At 37.2% G+C, this 22,496-nt stretch overlaps 1 protein-coding gene across 6 annotated transcripts in view; it reads right to left on the reverse strand.

The window, feature by feature from the left end:
- Positions 1 to 22,496, reverse strand: part of LOC128704441 (high affinity cationic amino acid transporter 1) — an 89,308-nt gene that overhangs the window by 52,733 nt on the left and 14,079 nt on the right. For 3 of the 6 annotated variants that reach the window (XM_070102964.1, XM_070102960.1, XM_070102961.1), the window contains exons 2-6: positions 16,590 to 16,853; positions 11,700 to 11,828; positions 10,987 to 11,142; positions 8,747 to 8,851; positions 4,071 to 4,259 (exon numbers count right to left, since the gene is read on the reverse strand). In XM_070102964.1, the coding sequence (XP_069959065.1) occupies positions 4,071 to 4,259; positions 8,747 to 8,851; positions 10,987 to 11,142; positions 11,700 to 11,828; positions 16,590 to 16,809 (799 nt within the window). In that variant the 5' untranslated portion in view covers positions 16,810 to 16,853. Of the gene's footprint in view, positions 1 to 4,070; positions 4,260 to 8,746; positions 8,852 to 10,986; positions 11,143 to 11,699; positions 11,829 to 16,589; positions 16,854 to 17,171; positions 17,278 to 21,554; positions 21,686 to 22,496 lie in introns of those variants that run through there. The other 3 variants (XM_070102962.1, XM_070102963.1, XM_070102965.1) reach the window with 3 other exon arrangements.

Raw genomic sequence — 22,496 nt, forward strand, 5'->3', positions numbered from 1 at the left:
TGCAATCACAATTTACTGTTCTTGCAATAAACATTAAAAATAAAAGAGTTAAAAGTACATGTTATCCAGTGGATTCTGACCATTATTTTAAAGCCTATACAGGAGGGTCCTGCTTTTACAACAGGTTAGGCTCCAGGCTACTGCTGTAAAGCAAACATCACTGCAAAGTGAAACATAGTCTTGTTTTCACTTTCAAATGCAAATAAAAGTCTGATAACATGTGTACACTAACATATACGTACTAAGTGAGCAATAGAGCTAGGCGTAAAAAAATTCATGTACAGCACACACATTACTCACCTTAAAGTATTTTCATCCTTAGCTTACAGTGAGTGGTGAATATATTTATTGTAGGAAATCTGAATAAATGAAGAATTGGTATAATTGAAAACTGCTGCATTAGCAAAACTGTAAAGCGGGGCCCTCTTGTACATAAATAACATACACATAGGAGAAAGAAACTTATGATGTTTCGGTCTGACTTGGACCATTAACTAGTCACTAGGTTAATGGTCCAAGTCAGACTGAAACATTGTATTTTCTTTCTCCTTCGTGTGGGTTATTTGTGTATTGTTCCAGTCATGGTATTGTGCCTTTTTATTCAATTTAAGTCTATTATATCTAGGTTTGTTATACTGGGAGTTTACTATCTCTGCTATAAAGCCTTGAGGCATCAAAATGAAGTTTTAAATAGTATAAACATTTGACTAACTTGTAGAATATTTTTCTCTTCTGATGTATGTGTGAAGATATGCATAAGAATTTTAGATATGTTTAAGCTTTTATGTATTACTCACCTAGCAGTGTTTGCACGGGTCGAGTCACAATTTCTGGTTGTTCCTCTTTTACTCTCACTGACTCTTATTGAGCCCTGACTTTTAGGGACTGATCACATGTGCAGGCACACCTTGTTAATACAGCACTAGCTTTTAGAGAGCTTTGCTAATACAGCACTTTTCAATTATAATCATGTTTATTATTTTCAGTGCTTGCCTTGCTCTTAAGATGGTTTTTGGCAATTTTATAAGAACAATTACTTATTATTTTTACTTTCGGATTTTTTTAATCCTCGTGATATTGCGCAGTTGATAACACGTTTTTAGGCTTTTATATGCACTGGCATATAAGGTTGTGATGGTGATCTGGAACTTCATGCACCATATCAGCGACATATGCCTGTACTCTAATATATTCTCTTACTCGCCACTCTAAGATTGAAAAAGGTACATCTTAATGTTCCTATGGTTCATCTGTCTTTAGCTGCCATCTTTGTCCCCTGCTAAGAGCTTAGAAGACAATGTGACTGTATACCCTGGGAGAGATTTATTTATTTATTTATTTATTTATTTATTTATAAATTTTAGCATACATACAGAGGTACAAAAAAATACAGGTAAGAGCAGCATGCCAAAGCCACTTATATGCATAGCATTACGGGCTGGCTTAAAATTAACTTAAGATTAACTAAGCAATGATGAAATCAGTGATAAAACATTATTGTAAACAGATAACTCTAAAATACAAATGAGTATTACAAAGACAGGTCATGTGGTTGCATGCATTGCTGTTCATTCAGGTAGTGTATTTAAAAAAAAATAACAAAGTTAGGTTTAACATTTGTGTGATATAATTGTGAGTAACATTTATTTTCATATAGTCGGACTTGAGTCCTGGAAATGGGAAGTACAATGCCTGCACTTTAAAGGAGGGGTTTGGGATATTGGCAGTTTGGAGGGATATGTTGTGTATCTCTATACGTATATGCTTCTAAGCTGTTGTATTCTGAGCACCTCTGCAAAAGCAGTGATAATGTGTGAGTGTGGTGAAAGTGTTGAATGATGATGAAAGTATTTTCTTTTTGGGGATTTTCTTTCTTTTTTTTGGGTCACCCTGCCTCGGTGGGAGACGACCGACTTGTTTTAGGATATACAATTTATATGGTTCAGTTATTCAGTATTTATTTGGTTTTGAGTGAGTAAGTGAACTTTGAGAAGAGACTTGAATTTATAAACAGGTAGTGTTTCTTTTATATTTACAGGTAATGAATTCCAGATTTTAGAAGAAAAGAACCCAGAGGTCAAATGCAGGTTGCCAGGACTAAAGGAGAAAAAAACAAAATTGAAGGGAATATGCAAAGAAAGGGAACTTGTTATATATCTGAACCTAGTACAGTAGACCCTCAGCTAACGATGGCATCAGCTAACGTTAAATCCAGCTAACGATACATTTTAACGCAAAACTTTTGCCTCGGCTAACGCTAAAAAACTCACCCAACGCGATTCGTTCGAGACGCATCCACGTGTGGCCTGAGCGCGCCTCAGTTGTCCCGTGGGTGCCAGTGTTTACAAGCCAGCCAGTGCGGTCGCACCCACCCATACAATCGGAACATTTCATATTATCACAGCATTTTTAGTGATTGTACCCGCAAAGTAAGTCACCATGGGCCCCAAGAAAGCTTCTAGTGCCAACCCTGCAGGAAAAAGGGTGAGAATTACTATGGATATGAAGAGAGAGATTAAGGAAATGTGTGCAAAGTGGCTTGAAGTGCAAACCTTTATGGATGAAAATCACCCTCACACAGCTATTGCAAGCCGTGCTGGTGACTATTACAATGACAATGTTGTGAACCATTTTAGACAAATCATAAAGGAACGGGAGGTACAGGCCTCTATGGACAGATATGTTGTGCGGCAGAGGTCCAGTGACTCTCAAGCTGGTCCTAGTGGCATTAAAAGAAGAAGGGAAGTAACCCCGGAAAAGGACTTGATACCTCAAGTCCTAATGGAAGGGGATTCCCCTTCTAAACATTAACAACTTCCACACTCTCCCCTCCTCCCATTCCATCAATCATCACCAGATCTTCAATAAAGGTAAGTGTCAGTTTGTGTGTATTAAAATTAATATTTCATGTGGTAAAAAAAATTTGTTTTTCATACTTTGGGGTGTCTTGCACAGATTAATTTGATTTTCATTATTTCTTATGGGGAAAATTAATTCAGCTAATGATAATTTCAGCTAACGATGAGCTTTCAGGAACGGATTAATATCGTTAGCTGAGGGTCCACTGTACTGATTTCTACTACTCTCGCAGTCTAGTATGAAGGCAGAATTTCCTGTTGACCACATTATCAACCAGGCTATTGCTATCTGCAGCTCTATACAGTCATCAGTAGGGACACAACTACTATCAGCCTAAATGGTCTTGAATGCAATGCTTCAAATAATAAAATAGGAATGGATAGGAAGCAACAAGGATAGAAAGGACTCAGCAGAAAAAGAAAATAATTCTTACCACAACAATCCCTAAGGAATAGACAAATAAGTAACTTCCTCTCAGTCCTCCATCTCAGTACAACCCTCTCACCAGTGTCTATCTCACAGATGGAGGATAAAGCCTCTGCCAAATCACATGAATAACACACGTTTAGTGCTTTGCATCAATATACAATACAATATGCCCTCTTATACAGAGACATCACATGTTAATGCATTTCATGTTAATGCATTTCATGTTAATGCATTTGAAAACAGTGCATCCAAAATTTCATAATGTGCTAAAAATAAATCTAGTAACCATGCAGAATTTGGGTAGTTCTCTCTGCTGATTTTCTCAATCTAATCACTGGACCACTAGCAGTGACCCCCTATCCCAGTGAACCACCTTTCTTACTAAGTTAGTCATGTCCAACCACCTTTATTGTCAAGTTAGTCAAGTTCAATTACCTTTCTTACCAGGTTAGTCATGTCCAACCACCTTTCTTACTAAGCTAATCATGTTTACTAGACTGCATTTTTTGCTTAACAGATATTTTCCAAAATTTATAAGCCTATGAATGCCTTATTCATATAAAACTCCAAGTGAACCTAGCACCTACAAAGCATAAGGTTATGATCCTAAGAACATATATACATATTAAGACTAGCTTGATATCTTAGTTTTCATGAAAAACAAAACAAAAACAATAAAAACAATCCTATCGGTGCATAACGTTTAAGAAACTCTTGTTTTTATCACTTTGTCAACAATGATACGAGCCTAGTGTGGTACTCGATATAATTTAGTAACATACCAGTTGTGGCAACACAGTCGAAGCCAACAAAGCCAAAGAAACATGTGGCTGCCCCCTGCATAATGCCACTGAAGCCATAGGGGGCAAATCCTCCAACGCCCCAACTATCCATCGATTGTGGAAGAGGTACTGTGCATGTTCCATTCTCATACAGGTCTATTTCAGGTATAGCCCAATTCTCAACACTTGCTGTAAATATTACAAACATATTTCAGGTACATACCAAGTAGTTCATAAATATACAGTGGAACCTCAGTGTTTGAACGTTTAGGACCTCGAACAAACCGGAGTCCAAACAATTTTGTTCAGAGAAAATGGACCTGGTCTTTGAATGTTCTCCTGGAGTCCAAACACACCAGCTTGTTTAAAATTCAGGTGTAAAAAATTTTTTATAGGAAAGCCCTGCTTCAAAATTACTTGGAAGTGACCTCTGACCTGACCTAACTCTCAGAGACTTTTGGAGGAGTCATTTCAACATCCTCCAGTGTAAGGCTGATAATTAAAGCCAGAGAAATTTTGTTTCAAACATCTAGGAACCAATTAAGTTCGAACACCAAGGTTCCACTGTACTTACTAAAACACTTCAGGTTTATCAATAACTTTCATAAGTTACAGAACAGAGTTAATAACATAAGAACATAAGTAAGAAGGAACACTGCAACAGGCCTACTGACCCATGCGGAGCAGGTCCATGGTCCCCCCCCCCCCCGGATTAGACCAATGACCCACCCCCCGGATTATCCCAATGACCCACCCAGTCTGGTCATCCCCACACAAGGATGGAGCACTATACCAGACCCAGCAGCACAAGCTAGTCAGGTCCAACTCACACCCACCCACACCCACTCATGTATTTATCTAACCTATTTTTAAAACTACACAACGTTTTAGCCTCAATAACTGTACTCCGGAACTTATTCCACTCATCCACAACTCTATTACCAAACCAGTGCTTTCCTATATCCTTCCTGAATCTGAATTTTTCCAACTTGAAACCATTGCTGCGAGTCCTGTCTTGGCTGGAAATTTTCATCACACTATTTACATCCCCTTTATTTATTCCTGTTTTCCATTTATACACCTCGATCATATCTCCCCTAATCAATGCCTTTCGAGAGAGTGCAGATTCAGGGCCCTCAGTCTATCCTCATAGGGAAGATTTCTGATACATGGGATCATCTTTGTCATCCTCCTTTGTACGTTTTCCAGAGCATTTATATCCATTCTGTAATACGGTGACCAGAACTGAGCAGCATAGTCTAAATGAGGCCTAACCAAGGATATATAGAGTTGAAGAACAACCTGAGGACTTCTATTATTTATACTTCTAGATATGAAGCCAAGAATTCTGTTAGCTTTATTGCAAACACTAATGCACTGTTGTCTTGGTTTTAGGTTACTGCTAACCAGAACTCCTAAATCCTTTTCGCAATCGGTAGTATTAAGATCTACATTATTTAGTTTATATGTGGCATGGTTATTTAACTGTCCAACATTTAGAACTTTGCATTTGTCAATATTAAACTGCATCTGCCACTTCTCCGACCATTGCATCAGTCTATTCAAATCATCCTGGAGTGCTTTAATGTCCTCATTAGAATGAATTGGACGGCCTATTTTGGTGTCATCAGCAAATTTGCTTATGTCGCTATTTATTCCCTCATCTATGTCGTTTATGTAAATTGTGAACAACAGTGGGCCCAACACTGATCCCTGAGGATCACCGCTTGTGACGTGACCCCATTCGGATTTCTCCCCATTTATGCAAACTCTCTGCTGTCTATTTGTCAGCCATGCCTCTACCCAGGAAAAAATTTCTCCTCCTATTCCGTGTGCCCTAAGTTTCCTCAATAGCCTCTGGTGTGGAACTCTATCGAAAGCCTTACTGAAATCCATATACACAATATCATATTCATTACCATGATCTATCTCCTCAAACACCTTAGTGAAAAAAGTTAGTAAATTCATAAGACAGGAACACCCCTTTGTAAAACTGTGTTGAGAATCATTAATCAATCTGTGCCTGTCAAGATGGCTACGAATTGCTTCGGCAATTATTGATTCCATAAATTTTCCCACTATGGAAGTAAGGCTTATTGGTCTATAGTTCGAAGCCAAGGACCTGTCACCTGCCTTGTAAATAGGTATTACATTTGCCATTTTCCACTTATCAGGCACTATGCCAGTTTGTAGTGATATGTTAAAAAGATTAGCCAAAGGTATGCTAAGTTCCTCTTTACATTTCTTTAACACCCTTGCAAACAGTTCATCAGGACCTGGGGATTTGTTAGGTTTTAGTTTCTCTATTTGTTTGAGGACCATGTCACTAGTTATCGCAATCGTACATAGTTTATTATCATCCTGTTTTACGTAATCTATTATTTCAGGAATATCGCTAGTATTTTCCTGGGTGAAAACTGAGAGGAAGTAGGTATTTAGGATTTCACACATATCCTTATCACTGTCAGTGATCTGACCAGAGTTACTCTTAAGTGGGCCAATCTTGTCCCTAATCTTACTTCTGTATACCTGAAAGAACCCTTTTGGGTTAGTCTTTGAGTCCCTTGTGACCTTAGCCTCATAATCCCTTTTTGCTTTTCTTATTCCTTTCTTTATTTCTCTCTTTAATTGAATATATTGATTTCTTAACTGCCCATCCCCTCTTTTGATATGCCTATATATGCCTCTCTTTTGACCAATGAGATGTTTTAATCTATTGTTCATCCATTTGGGATCATTTTTGTTAGATCTAATTTCCCTACTCGGAACAAAAGTTGTCTGGGCAGCTAGAACTATGCTCTGAAAAACGTCATATTGGCATCCAAGATCACCTACCTGACCCATAGTCAGGACATCCCAATTTAGCCCACCCAAGTAATTTTTCAGTCCCATGAAGTCGGCCAAGCGAAAATCTAGGACAGTGATTTGATTGCAGTTATCTGGGTAATTCCATGATATATTGAAACTAAGTGATTTGTGATCACTTTCCCCAGCTCATCATTAACCTCAAGATTATTAATTAGTGAATCTTTGTTGGCAAGAACCAAGTCAATCAGATTTGTTTCCTCTAGCTGGTTCTGTCACGACCTGTTCTAAAAAGCAATCCTGAACCGTATCAAGAAAGTCTCTAGACTCAAGATTTCCTGTCATACTGTTCCAATCAATTTGTCTAAAGTTAAAATCTCCCATTATCACAACATTTTCATATCTAGATGCCTTATGAATTTCGTCCCATAATAGCTTATTGCACTCCCTACCAAGGTTTGGGAGCCTATAAATCACACCCAAAATTAATTTGTCACGTCCCTCGAGAAACTGTAGCCAAACCGATTCTGTGTTCGATGTTTCTAATCTTATATCATGTCTAAGACAACAATTTAAATTTTCTCTGACATACATTGCCACACCACCACCCTTCCTGTTGACCCTATCAGTGTGGAATAGTTTATAACCCTGTATGTTGCATTCAGAAGACATTTCTCTATCTTTCAGGTTGAACCAGGTCTCTGTTATACCAATAATATCTATATTATCTACACTTGCAAGTAATTTTAGCTCATCTAGTTTAATAGAAACTACCTGTGATAAAAAAAAAAGTAGACCTTAACGCTGGTGAAGGGCTCAGGATGCAAGTTATTGGATATACCCTCCCATTCCTGGAATCAAACCTATATAATCATTTTGGATTAAGAGCTTCTCCATAAATAAAGCAAAGAGCCAAGAGCTCAGGTTACTCAAGAGTATTGCCAATATGACTTCCTTAGAATTAATAAAGTGCAGTACAGCAGTGAAAAAATTCACAGGTGTACAGTAAGCTAATTTTTTAAACACACAAGCTATCTCTCTATGAAGTAGGCTGACCCAAAAATAAAGAGGAAATAAATCTATTGTGTTCATTCAAGAAGAGGTGAGAGAGAAGCAGGAGAGAAGCAGGGGAGAGAGAGAAGCAAGAGAGAGAGAAGCAGGAGAAAAAGGAAAGCAGAAGAGAGAAGTGGGAGAAAGGGAAGTGGGAGAGAGAGGTGGGAGAAAGGGAAGGAGGAGAGAGAGGTGAGAGAAAGGGAAGCAGGAAAGAAAGGTAGGAGAAAGGGAAGCAGGAAAGAAAGGTGGGAGAAAGGGAAGCAGGAAAGAAAGGTAGGAGAAAGGGAAGCAGGAAAGAAAGGTGGGAGAAAGGGAAGCAGGAAAGAAAGGTAGGAGAAAGGGAAGCAGGAAAGAAAGGTAGGAGAAAGGGAAGCAGGAAAGAAAGGTGGGAGAAAGGGAAGCAGGAAAGAAAAGGAAGCTGTGGAAGAGAAAGCAAGTGGCACAAAAAGGAATGAAAGAAAAGGTGAATAAGAGAGGACAATTAATTACATTTTTCTAATTGAAACTTTCAGAGTTATTTTCCTTTATAATTACATAAAAAACTCCAAGTACCTAAAGCACCACTCACTGTAAAGAAATTTTTGAGAAATATATGTATAGTACATAGGACTTTCAGCCACTGAAATTTTAATAAAAGCCATTTAATATTTGGCCCCATTTTTAATTTCCAATTGAGAACTAACTGATTTATAAACCACTTTTTATTTTACCAAAAATATGTTAAATAATAAAGCAAAAAGTGATATTACTTCCATCATACACTGGTGTAATATTTTTCCAGCCACTCCCCGGCAACACTCCCACAGGAGCATACAAACCTTGCGTTCCAGCGGCAATGATGACAAAAACGATGACAAACAAATTGATGCTGGTAAAGACGTTATTCATTCGTGACGAGCTCTTAACACCCAGTGACAAGGCAACTGTAAAGAAGCAAGAAAATCATTCTATAATGTTCCAATGCTGTAGTAATATCATCCTCACCATTATTATTATTACTTCTGTATCATTATTATTACTATCATTATTATTATCATTAATGGACATTACCATAGTGTTTCCAGTTATACAAAAATATTTATTGTACAGAACTTCAGTGGGCCTAGAGGAAACTAATGGCTTTGAAATATGGTGTGCTGTTGGAGAAGTAAGGCAACATTTAAGAAGGAAATCAAGGAAATTGGTTAGCCAGACTTGAATCCTGGAGGTGGGAGGTAAAGTGAAGTAGACTATACAGGATGGGTTGGGATGTTACAGTGAAGAGGGTCATTTGAAGTGTGATGTCCACACTCACTTCTGTAAAGAGAACCATTGAATGAGAAACTGTGAATGTGTTTTCTTCTTTGGGTCACCCTACCAACATGGGAAATGGTCACTTTAGTAAAATATTTACTTTTGAATATCAAGTAACAAATGTACTTGGCATTTGCTCAGCATTGTGGATTCATCCTATTCAAAGACTGAATGGACTTTGTCTCAAATCACAGGAGAACCCTGCTTATTCGGCGCCCTTTTTACAGTGTTTCAAGTTTTCACTGGTTTTCAACTGAGCCACTATTCATTATATTCGGTGTCTTTTCCTCTTTTCTACACAATAACTGTGTATGGGAAGGGCGACTGGCGCCATATTTAGAGTACTGTATGCACGTACTGACTCACGAAATTGTAATGACACAATTGCAAATGAACCATACCGCGGGTAGGTACGGTGTATAAATATACCTAGTTGAATGAATCTTATTGTAGCCAGCTGGCCTAGTGGCTAACATGTCGTTCTGGAGTTTTACAACTCTCTAACCCCGAATTCAAGCTCTGCCCACAGTATGGACTGTATGTACTGTGTATTTATTTTACTTTTGCATGAGTGAGGCTCATGCTAGGGTATGTAGAAGAGGACTATTTTCCATTAAATGTAGCCCTTACATAGAGATGGGGTTGCAAAAAAAGTTAATGAGAGAGTTCAAGAGGGGTAGGATTAAATGATGAGGAATTTGATACAAAGCGAGAGTTGCTGCAGTTTCTCTTTGCCAGTGACATAATACTTTAGGAAGATTCTGAATAGAAGTTGCAAAGGTTGGGGAAGGAATTTGGAAGGGTGAATAAAAGAAGGAAATTAAATGTAAATACAGAAGAGAGCTAAGCAATGAGAGTAACAAAATATTCAGGCAATGAAAAATTGGTTATGAAAAAATTGGATATCAGACTGGAAGAGAAAAGGTATGGAGGGAGCAAGTGTATTTATATACCTGGGAGTGAGTGTCGGCACATGGCTCTACAAAGGGTGAAGTGAACCTTAGAATAGCTGAAGGGGAAAAAAAAGGTAGGTAGTGTTGAGACACCAATGGAAAGAAAGTTCATCTATGGAAGCAAAAATAGAATGTACTAAAGTATAGTGCTACTAACCATGTTATGTGTGTAAGGCATGGGCTTTAAACTTTGTGGCAAGGAGGAAGCTGGAGGCAGTAAAGATGTTCTATTTCTGAGCAAAGCGTGAATATTATGCTAAGAATGCAAAGCACAGGAACTAGAAGACTGTGTGGGATTACAAAATGTATTATTCAGCTGACCAAGGATAGACTGTTGAGAGGTTTGGGAATTTAGAGAATGGAGAATAGGGTGACTCTGAGGGTGTATAAATCTGAGGTGAAATGAAAAAGGGGTAGGGGTCAACCCTGAAAAGTTGGAGGGAGAGTGTGAAGATTTTAAGTATCTTGTAGTAATGGATCAGGCATCCAGCAGATGTGTGAGAGCATATTAGAACAGGGTGAGTGCAGACAAGTAGTGTTTTAGGATCTGATAATCTGTTGGAGTGTGAGGAAGGTAGCATTTATGAAAAGCTTCAAGGAAACTGGTTAGATGGACTTGAATCCTGAAGGTGGGAAGTATAATGCCTGCACTTAGAAGGAGGAGTGGGAATGTTGCACTACAGAGGGTCATTGAATGTTATGTGTGCTGGTGAATGTACCTGTTTTGATCATCCCACATTAGTGGGAGATGGCCTGTGTGATAAAAGAAACTGAATACAATAACCAACTGGACAAAAGTTTGAAAAACTTACGAGCCAATACAAATGACAGGCCAAATGCCAAGAAGTCAGGATAAGTAGAGAGAAATGAGACATCGATGGGCATTGCCTTAGCCAATGCCTGGGACATCGATTTGTTTGCTAACTCATCAACATACCCACTATATCCAGAAGCAACACTTGCTGTGCCTAAAAAATATTAGATAAATCAGTTACAGTATTCTAGAAAGTAAATCACACACTGCAAAATATTCTAATATTATCTTATATGGGTAACAGCTGCAGAATAGAAGAATGATTGAATGAATGAATTATCAATTCTGACAATAAGAAAAACATTTTCCCTTTTCATAGCATTATTATTTAAAACATGATATGATTACCTCAGTAGTTCAAAGTAATAAAAATTGGTCAACATTATATAGTACTGTACAAGATCACTAAAATATACAATACACAGAGAATAAGAAATGACTAGGACTGAGTACAACTCTACAGCAGTATAGAGCACAGGTTTCCCTCATTCATAAATTCACATTTTTGTAATCTCTTATTTCTATCAGTACATGTAATTCCATATGTGACATACACTCACCTTATGTGCAGTTAGCAAAATGAATTGGAAATTCTCATTATTTGGCAATAAATGTTCATGATTAAGCTTACCACAACTGCCACTGATCTGGAACAATTCTAATGCAAAAACTAAGGGACACCAGAATGTGGCACTGGTATTTTCCACTTACCGATCGCATATTCCAAGATTAAGTTCCATCCAATGATAAAAGCAATAAATTCTCCTATGCAGACATAAGTGTAGACATACGCTGAACCTGCTTTGGGCACACGAGCTCCAAACTCTGCATAACATAGACCTGGAAAAATATACAAATACTAAATGTACTCAACTATCTGAATACAGACTAATTGTTTTTGTTGGGGTTGAGCTACAGCACCTTTTAACTCTTTCGTTGTCGGTGCCATAGTATTATGGCTTGTAAGCCAGTGTTGGTGCCGCAATATTACGTCAAAATTCTAGCGGCTTCCAGTATTGCATTAGAAAGCTGGTAGGCCTACATATGAGAGAATGGGTTTGAGTGGTCAGTGTGTGCAGTATAAAAAAAAATCCTGCAGCACGCAGTGCATAATGAGAAAAGAAAACTGTGTTTTTGGTTTAAAACACCGACTTTGCAGTGTATTTTTGTATAGCATTTATGGTTGTATTCTCGTTCTCTTGTCTCATTTGATAGAATGGAAGATATGTTACAGAAATAGAGATGATTTTGAATGGTTTTTGGACTAAAAGTACCTTGAAATTGAGCTCAAATTAGCGGAAATGTTCGATTTTTGCCGATGTTCAAGAGTAAACAAATCACGCCACACGTCCAATACACATCAACTAGTGGGTCCAATCTGCTTTCACAAATGTGCTGATATTATTTATACCATTTTTACAATAATGCAGTAGTCTGCATAACAGTAAATCTTCTATTTTTTGTGTGAATAAAAAATTCAAAATGGAAAGCAAGCATAATATAAGAGGGGCCTGGAGATGTGACTAATGAACAGAGAAAATGTTATTCTGGCCCCTATTTTTAAATTGGCCTTACTTGAATTGTGTATGAAATTGGCCAAATTACCAATTTCTTATCATTTTATTAGGTAGTTGAAATCAGTAAATGGGTGGTTTCTTGTACTCAATAGATAGAAAAGTAGGAGTTCTAGCAAAATAGCTATGAGTTTGGTTGACTGGACTAATGGAATTGGCCGAAAATAGGGCAAAATCAGCGATGCGTAAATATCACCAAGACTGCTAACTTCGTGAGAGCGAAATTTCATAAGTTTTCCATCATATTTCACACTTTTGGTGTCATTACCAATGGGAAAAAATTCTCTATCATTTCAAAAGAAAAAATATTTTTTTTTTTAAATTCTTCGACACTAAGAGCAAGTTTGTGAGCAGGGGTTTTGACAGCGAAAGGGTTGACCAGTGGATACTTGCATATGTGATAAAATGGGCATATTGCAAAAGAACCCATATTTATAAGAACTGCAGAAGGGGCTTTAGGAAGTACTGTATCTCTTCGCAAACAAAATGGGTGAGAGCTGGAATGAAATCGAAGAATTATTTAAAGCTTAAAAATCAAAATGAAAAGTTTATTATAGAAGATGGTAGGCCCCATGTATAAGTTCTACTGCTCTAGATACAAATAGACGAGTGGTGCAAGGTTCACTCAATAAGCAAATATAGCCTCTCCTCAATTAGCGACGTACTCATTTACCAACGCCTCAGACTTACAACGGGCTCTCTGACCAGTACACATACATAAATAATGTATTAGAACTCATTTCCTCTATTCTGTTTATTACAATATACAGCACACTACTGTATAAACATTTAAAAATATACCAGAAATGTTATAAATGATACAAAGGTGACATTAAAACAATATCAAAGATGGTTGACACAAACCCACTACCATTATAGTATGCTCCTCACTTAGCGATAAATTCATTTAGTGATGTGGTCTTAGGAACGGAACTTTGTCATTAAGTGATGAGAGGCTGTATAGGTATAGGAGATACACATCAAACAAAGACATAGGGTATTATCATCACGGCAAAATACAGTGGACCCCCGCTTTATGATCAGCTCCCAATGCGACCAATTATTTAAGTGTATTTATGTAAGTGCGTTTGTACGTGTATGTTTGGGGGTCTGAAATGGACTAATCTAATTCACAATACTCCTTATGGGAACAAATTTGTTCAGTAATGGCACCTGAACATACTTCTGGAATGAAATAATATCGTAAGCCTGGGGTCCACTGTATATACAGTGCAATACCTTAGAGTGTTGCCAGATTTAGGTACGAGCTAAATAGGCTATAATGTAGGGCCTCAAAGTGGCCTCTTAAGCGAGGGGAAAAAATTCAGTATGAAGTCTGTTCATGTTGATCAAAGAAGATATGGGAAAGACAATAAATCATCAATAATCTGGTGATCAGTTACTCAGCTTCAAACATTATCTGATGTTATTGGTAGATCCTTTATACAAGGAAAAAAATTGTGATTATCTGGTGTTGGTGAAAATTCTGGCACACCTTCCCTTCCTCAATCCTGAAGGTGCTGGATAATCAGTATATATATATATGTACCTTGTTTACTTAGGAAAGGCACTGTAATAACCTAAAGTATTATCATATGAGACCACTTAGGATTAACACGGTGTAGGGTTGCAATATGTCAAAATCTGGCACTAACTTCAAGGTACTATATTAACAAAGATGATAAAGCTGGACTATTTGAAAGGGCCAGACCAAAACAGCGGACATAATCGAGTCATAATCGAGTCAGAGACTCCATTATGTCCCTTCTTCTGTGGAGGAGTAATAAGCAAATCAAATGCACTAAACGAGGAAGTGAGGACAAAAATTTGTTTACAGCACAGGAATTCCTCCGTAAGCCATGCATGTCATAAGAGGAGACTACAATGCTGGAAGACGTTAGTAACCCCTTCTCCTGTATAAATTACTAAATTTAACAAGAAAAACTTTTGTTTCTTCTTTTTAGGTCACCCTGCCTCAGAGGGATACGGCCAGTGTGTTAAAAAAAAAAAGTTCAAACAAAAATTCAATGTTGTAATGAATGATAAAACCCTGTGGGATTGGGGAATTAACAAGCTGGTTCATTATTAATGAGTAGGCAGGGCACAGGATATTTATTCCATAGAAAACATTCTCAAAACAAAATTAAAAAGACAGTACATTAAATATATCTTCGGAAAACTTAAATTAGGATAAAAATACCATTCACATAATCTAATTTCAACTATTCAATGTCAAGTAACTAAGTTATATTTTTAGTCTAACCGAAATGGCTTGCATAACTCATGGTTTTCCATTTAGAAAGCAATAAGGTAATCCAATCTGTAACATAAGTGCATCTTCCTGGAAAACAAATATATGTTTATTTAGTTATAAAAAACTGCTGTAATTAAAATTTATAATATAAAATAAATTTTAAGCATGATACAATTTTTTTTATTAACACATCAGCTGTTTGTAAAGTAAAAGGACACAAGTGCAACTAATGTGACATTTTATTGTGGCAACGTTTCGCTCTCCAGGAGCTTTATCAAGCCAAAGGCTTGATAAAGCGAAACATTGTCACATTAGTTGCACTTGTGTCCTTTTACTTTACATATTGTCAGTAATTCTACCAACTTTATTACATCAGCTGTTTACCACCAAGGCAGGGTGGCCTGAAAAAGAAAAACTTTCATCATCATTTACTCCAACAGTCCTGCCAGATGCACACTTACACTACAGTTACAAAACTGCAACATTAACACCCCTCCTTCAGGATACAAAATATAAAGGAAAAAGTTTATAATGAACAATATGAGTACAGCCTCTCTTCACTTAGCGACATACTCGTTTACTAATGACTTGGACTTATGACGGGCTCTATGACCAGTATGCATACCTAAATAATATATATTAGAGCTGATTTCTTTTATTCTGTTTATTACAATATACAGTACACTACTGTATAAACATTTAAAAATATACCAGAAATGTTATAAATTGTGCAAAAGTGATATTAAAAAATATCAAAGAAGGTTGACAGAAACTACCATTAGAACATGCTCCTCACTTAGCAACAAATTCGTTTAATGATGTGGTCCTAGGAATGGAACTGTCGTTAACCCTTAAACTATCCAAACGTAGATCTACGCTCATGCACGCAGCGCTCTGAATGTAGATCTACATTCAATTTTACATTCTTATGTAAAAAACGTAGATCTACATTTGGAGTGCTATGCATGTGAACATAGATAACAAAAAAAAAAAAAGGCACAATACCGTGACTGGAACGATACACAAATAACCCACACATAAGAGAGAGAAGCTTACAACGACGTTTCGGTCCGACTCGGACCATTTACAAAGTCACACTTTATAAATGGCCAAAGTCGGACCAAAACATCGTTGTAAGCTTCTCTCTTTTGACTCAAGAAATCGTAATGACACGATTGCAAACAAACCATACCCCCGGCCGGGATTGAACCCGCGGTCATAGAGTCTCAAAACTCCAGCCCGTCGCGTTAGCCACTAGACCAGCTAGCCACATAAGATTCATCCAACTAGGTATATTTCTACACCATAGGAAGGTTAGCACAGGCACCACTGTGACCACAAATGCAAGTTTTTACAGACGAATCTCCAGCTAGCGTGGCCGTGACGAACGCTAGAGTTCGTCACGGCCACGCTAGCTGGAGATTCGTCTGTAAAAACTTGCATTTGTAGTCACAGTGGTACCTGTGCTAACCTTCCTATGGTGTAGAAATATACCTAGTTGGATGAATCTTATGTGGCTAGCTGGTCTAGTGGCTAACGCGACGGGCTGAAGTTTTGAGACTATGACCGCGAGTTCAATCCCGGCCGGGGGTATGGCTTCTCTCTTTTATGTGCAGGTTATTTGTGGAACGTAGATCTACGTTTGGACAGTTTAAGGGTTAAATAAGGAGAGGCTGTACTGTATTTTCTCATTAAGTTTTTATAAACTATAAAAATTTAATAAAATGATGGATACTGTCTTACATAATCTAACAATGAACAACAAAACCTTACCAGCAAAGACTGAGGCTATTGCAGCAATGAGGAATGATATTATGACTGCTGGTCCTGCTGTTTCTCTTGCAACCTGACCTGCAAGAACATAAATGCCAACCCCAATAGTTGAGCCAATACCAAGGAATGTTAGGTCGAGGGCAGTCAAAACTCTAGGCAGTTCTGTGTCCTCAAAAGTAACGAATTTTTTTCTTGATAAACGATAGATGAAATTTGACATTTTGGATTGTGTTCAGGTACAACTAAAGAAACTGCAAAGATCATCTGAAAAAAAAAAATGTTAATTAATTAACATCAGTGCTTAAAATTATAATTTGTCTCACAAATATTAATTATCCTCACTTAACTTTTCTCCTTTCTTGCCCCTCTCTCTTAGTCTTGACTTAATGATGGTCCAGAAGAGACCAAAATATCATCTAAAAGTGTTCTTTCCAAACTGAGGGTTAGGTAAGATAAGAACTTATTTTCTTCATGTGTACTAATAAATCTACCTACTATACTTACTTAAAGTCTACCAGGAAATTATTGTATAGTAAGCACTGACATAAGACACTGGCACTCTCAAACCAATTAGGTACTTACAAACACTGTAGTTACAATCTTTATAATACAGCATCTCCTCACTTAGCGACGTACTCGTTTACCGACGACTCGGAGTTATGACAGGCTCTCTGACCAGTATGCATACCTAAATAATGTATAGTAGAGCTGATTTCTTCTATTCTGTTTATTATAATATACAGTGGACCCCCGGTTAACGAACTTTTTTCATTCCAGTAGTATGTTCAGGTGCCAGTACTGACCGAATTTTTTCCCATAAGGAATATTGTGAAGTAGATTAGTCCATTTCAGACCCCCAAACATACACGTACAAACGCACTTACATAAATACACTTACATAATTGGTCGCATTTGGAGGTGATCGTTAAGCGGGGGTCCACTGTATAGTACACTGCTGTATAAACATTTAAAAATATACCAGAAATGTTATAAATGGTACAAATGTGACATTAACCCTTTCAGGGTCCTTTTTCTGAAGGTAATAAAACAAAAAGCACGAAATTTGATGGAAAATTGATGAAATTATGCTCTTGCGAATTTTGACATGTCAGTGATATTTACGAATCGGCGATTTTAAGAACATAAGAACGAAGGAACACTGCAGAAGGCCTACTGGCCCATGCGAGGCAGGTCCAAGTCTCCTACCGGCTTAAGCCAATGCACCCAACCTAGTCAGGTCAGGTCACATTGACTTAAGGGAGGAACACGGCAACCGACCTGTTAGCACAAGCTATCAGGTCTAACTCACACCCACCCACATCTACTCATGTATTTATCCAACCTATTTTTAAAGCTACACAACGTTCTGGCCTCTATAACGGTACTTGGGAGTTTGTTCCACTCATCCACAACTCTATTACCAAACCAGTACTTTCCTATATCCTTCCTGAATCTGAATTTTTCCAACTTAAAACCATTGCTGCGAGTCCTGTCTAGGTTAGATATTTTCAGCACACTATTTACATCCCCTTTATTTATTCCTGTCTTCCTGACTCCGATTTTAGGCCAATTACATTATTCCAGTCGACTAAATTCTTAGCTATTTCACTATTACTTCTATTTTATCGATTGAGCACAAGAAATCGCCCAGTCAACTGTTTCAACTACAAAATAAAGTGATCGGAAATTGGTAATTTGGCCAATTTATCACAAAGTTCAAAATATTCCAATTTCAAAATATGGTCCAGAATAAATAATGCAGGCATTCCTGGCACTAAACTAACATTTCCTCTGCTCATTAGTTATGTTTTGAGGCTTTACAAATGAATTCCATTTTGATTTTTTATTCACATAATGAATTTTTATTCAAACCAAAAAATAGAACATTTACTGTAATGCAATATTGTAATAATTGTATAAATATCATCATCACATTTGTGAATGTATATTAGACCCACCAGCTGGCGTGTATTAGATGAGTGAGGTCATTTGTTTACTCTTGAACATCAACAAAAATTTAACATTTCCGCAACTTTGAGCTCAGTTTCAAGCCATTTCCAGTACTAAAACCAATCAAAATCATCTCTACTTCTGTAATATATCTTCCATTCTATCAAATGAAACCAAGAAATCTCAAATACAACTATAAAAAACATACGAAAAAACACTGCAAAGTCACTGTTTATTAAAAAATCATGGTCTCAGTTTTTCTCTCTCATTATACACTGTGTGCTGCAGGATTTGTTTTATATGGTGCACACATATCACATAGATGTATTCTCTCATATCTAGGCCCAAATTTACCACTCACAGCTTATCAGAGTGAGTAGATCTACGGTTTGGACCCTGAACGTAAAGCCGTAGATCTACGGGACGGACCCTGAAAGGGTTAAAACAATATCAGAGATAGATGACACAAACCCACTACCATTATAGTATGCTTCCCACTTAGCAATGAATTTGTTTACTGACGTGGTCTTAAGAATGGAATTCCGTCGTTAAGTGAGAAGAGGCTGCATTAATAAAATAATCTTTATATCAACAAGTACATGATACAACTCATACAGACCTAGCTGACATAAATGACATACTATATAGAAAGCCCCTGGTTATGCAGAGCACTTTGGGCAACTTAGGTTAATCTTGTCTCCCAGGATGTGACCCACATCAGTCAGCTAACACCCAGATACCTACTTACTGTTAAGTGAACAGGGGGAAACAGGTATAAGGAAACATGCTCAATGTCTCACCTGTGCTGGTGATTGATCCTAGACCCCTCAGTGTGTGCAGAGATTGGTCAATAACCAGTGATTAAATATTTAGGATTTTCGTAAGGTAGAATTATTTAAACAATATTTTTCCATAAATTATTAAGAAATGCATTCCTATTTTGTCTAAATTAATTTTATGCATGTAGAGAGAGTTCACATTTTTGGGGGGTTAAAAACTGTAGATTAACCCTTTCAGGGTCCCCAGGCCCTCTCCCAGACTTGTTCTCAGGGTTGCCCAAATTTCAAAAAAAAAAAAAAAAATATTTTTTCTCATGAAAAGATAGAGAATCTTTTCCCGATCATAATGACACCAAAAGTTTGAAATTTGATGGAAAACTTACGGAATTATGCTCTCGCGAAGTTAGCGGTCTCGACGATGTTTACGCATCGGCAATTTTGCCCATTTTGAGCCCTATTTTCGGCCAACTGCAGCGTACTAGTAGACAAAAATCATAACTATTTCGCTAGAACTCCATTTTTTCTATCGAATGAGTACAAGAAACCACCCATTTACCGATTTCAACTATCCAATACAGTGGTCAGAATTTAGCAATTTTGCCAATTTCACACAAATTTCAAGATGCCAATTACCAAATAGGGTCCAGAATAAACAAGAAAGACATTCCTGGCACTAAAATAACATTTCCTCTGTTCATTAGTCACGTTCCCACGCCCCTCTTACATTCTTTTGCTTTCCACTTTGAATTTTTATTCTCGCAAAAAATAGAAGATTTACCGTTATGCAGACTACTGCATTAGTGTAGAAATGGTATAAATAATATCAGCGCACTTGTGAAAGAATATTAGACTCACCAGTTGACGTGTATTAGACGCTTAGCATGATTTGTTTACTTTTGAACTTGGGTAAAAATCGAACATTTCTGCTACTTTGAGCTCAATTTCAAGGTACTTTTAATTGTAAAACCAGTCAAAATCATTTCAATTTCTGTAATATGTCTTCCATTCTATAAAATAAGACCAGGAAAACTAGAATACAACAATAAATACCATACGAAAATACAGTGCAAAGTCGCTGTTTTAATCCAAAAACACGGTCAAAGTTTTTTTTTCTCATTACGCACTGTGTGCTGCAGGATTTTTTTTATACTGCGCACGCCTACCAGCTTTCTCACTAGATTTGAGTGCGCTAGAATTTAGGCGTACTAGTACGTCAAAAACCCTGGTGCGTAGGTCATACTAGTACATCCGAAACCCTGAAAGGGTTAAATCATTCATTTTCTAGTTAGTAACTAAAGACACATTCATGACACTGAAGTTTCTTGTACATTATAATAATAATAATAATAATAACAATAACAGTAATAATACATAAATACTTCATTTCAATATGATTCAATGTTAATACAGAGATGGGTGACATTAAGGTGTGATGCAGAAAGCCCACTGTTATGCACACCCAAGGATCTGTGTGTCCATCTTAGAATATATACTATGATGACACTAAGAACTTCAAACAAACATTTATCATGGCAGTGTCACAAGACAATTCTTTCACTTTCTCATTTAATTAGTATACTTTTCACCCATTACTATCGATCACTAACATTTTAAACATTTGCATAAATACACCTAGGATCAGTAAATGACTGGTAATGGCAGAGGAATGAATAGTTACAGTGACATTATCAGTTACTAGCCTCCTTGTAACTCCTTGTTAACTATTTTCATGTAAATTTACTTTTTGCTAAATGATAAATATGGAAAGTTCAAGAAAAATATGTTGCCATTTCTTAACAGTGTTATGTCTAAAAAGTGAAGCATTAAACCTCTGCGAGCCATTTGGTGAAAAGAGTGGCACTGACACAGTTCAGTTGGTTATATTCTCACAGCCAGGCTTTATATAGTACAGTGTACAGTTTCCTGTACTTGCAACAACTGACAAGACTTGAATCTATGAAGCCAATCAGCCAACAAAGGGCTTTTCATCCAAAGAATTGAAGCCACCCTCCCTTTCCTTGTATCAAACTTGATTACTTCCCATTCCCAGAGTGCAATGTGATCCCTATGAGTTTAGCACTTCCCAATGTACAGAGGTAAAAAATAATAAAAATAATCATACCGAGAGAAAACGAGATACAGTAATAGATGTACTAGCAAATCTCACTCTATTTTAAGGCAGTTGCAATAACTGCCTGATGAAGAACAGAACAACCATAATATTTAAGGCACTTACAGAATATAGTAGATGAAGTTCAGTACATCACACTAATTATACCAAAATGTAACAAGATGTTTAAGCAAGCTACAGGAGATACTCCTACAATCAAACCTACTAGATACAGTAGCCATAAAGCCGAGACACCTCATGTATCTCTGCACATGACAGATGACCAGATAATCAGGGAGGAATTTCCAAAACAATGTCAGGCATCTCTGTTATCTGATAAATAAAATACTTTCATAGATAAATCTAAAATTCATTGTTCGAGGAAAAAGATGAAGCAATAGCATCTTAACCCTTTCACTGTCCAGACCCCAGAAATGGAAGAGAATCTTTTTCTGAAGGTAGTGACACCAAGAGCACGAAATCTGATGGAAAACTTACGATATTATGCAGATACAAAGTTAACGGTCTTTTTTTAAAGCCAATTCTACTGTTCTATTCAACCAAATTCTTAGCTATTTCACTAGAATACAGTCCGTTCTATCGACTGTGCATAAAAAAACTGATGAATGGTTCAGAGAACCGACATGTTGATAAATTAGACACATGTGCAACTCTTGGGTATCTTTATTGAGGAAACGTTTCGCCACACAGTGGCTTCATCAGTCCATACAAAGGAGAATCTTGAAGAACAGGAGGAGAATGAGGTAATCAGTCCCTCAACCTTGAGTCGATGTGGTCAGTCCATCAATCTTGAATAGAATACGGCATACGTGCTGAGAAGGAGCTTATAAACCGTTGGCAGGAGAGGTGCAGCAGTCATAGGTCGTGTAACATTTGTTCAATGTTGAAGTAGGTCGTGCCCAAGAATTAGGCAAGCGAAGAATTCCCAAGTATTAAGATCCCAAGAAGTTGCAGTGTCTGACAGGTTTGTAGATGAATGGTTCAGAGAACCGACATGTTGATAAATTAGACACATGTGCAACTCTTGGGTATCTTTATTGAGGAAAT

Source organism: Cherax quadricarinatus, chromosome 84 (genome assembly GCF_038502225.1).
Source record: "Cherax quadricarinatus isolate ZL_2023a chromosome 84, ASM3850222v1, whole genome shotgun sequence".
Classification (NCBI taxonomy): Eukaryota; Metazoa; Arthropoda; class Malacostraca; order Decapoda; family Parastacidae; genus Cherax; species Cherax quadricarinatus.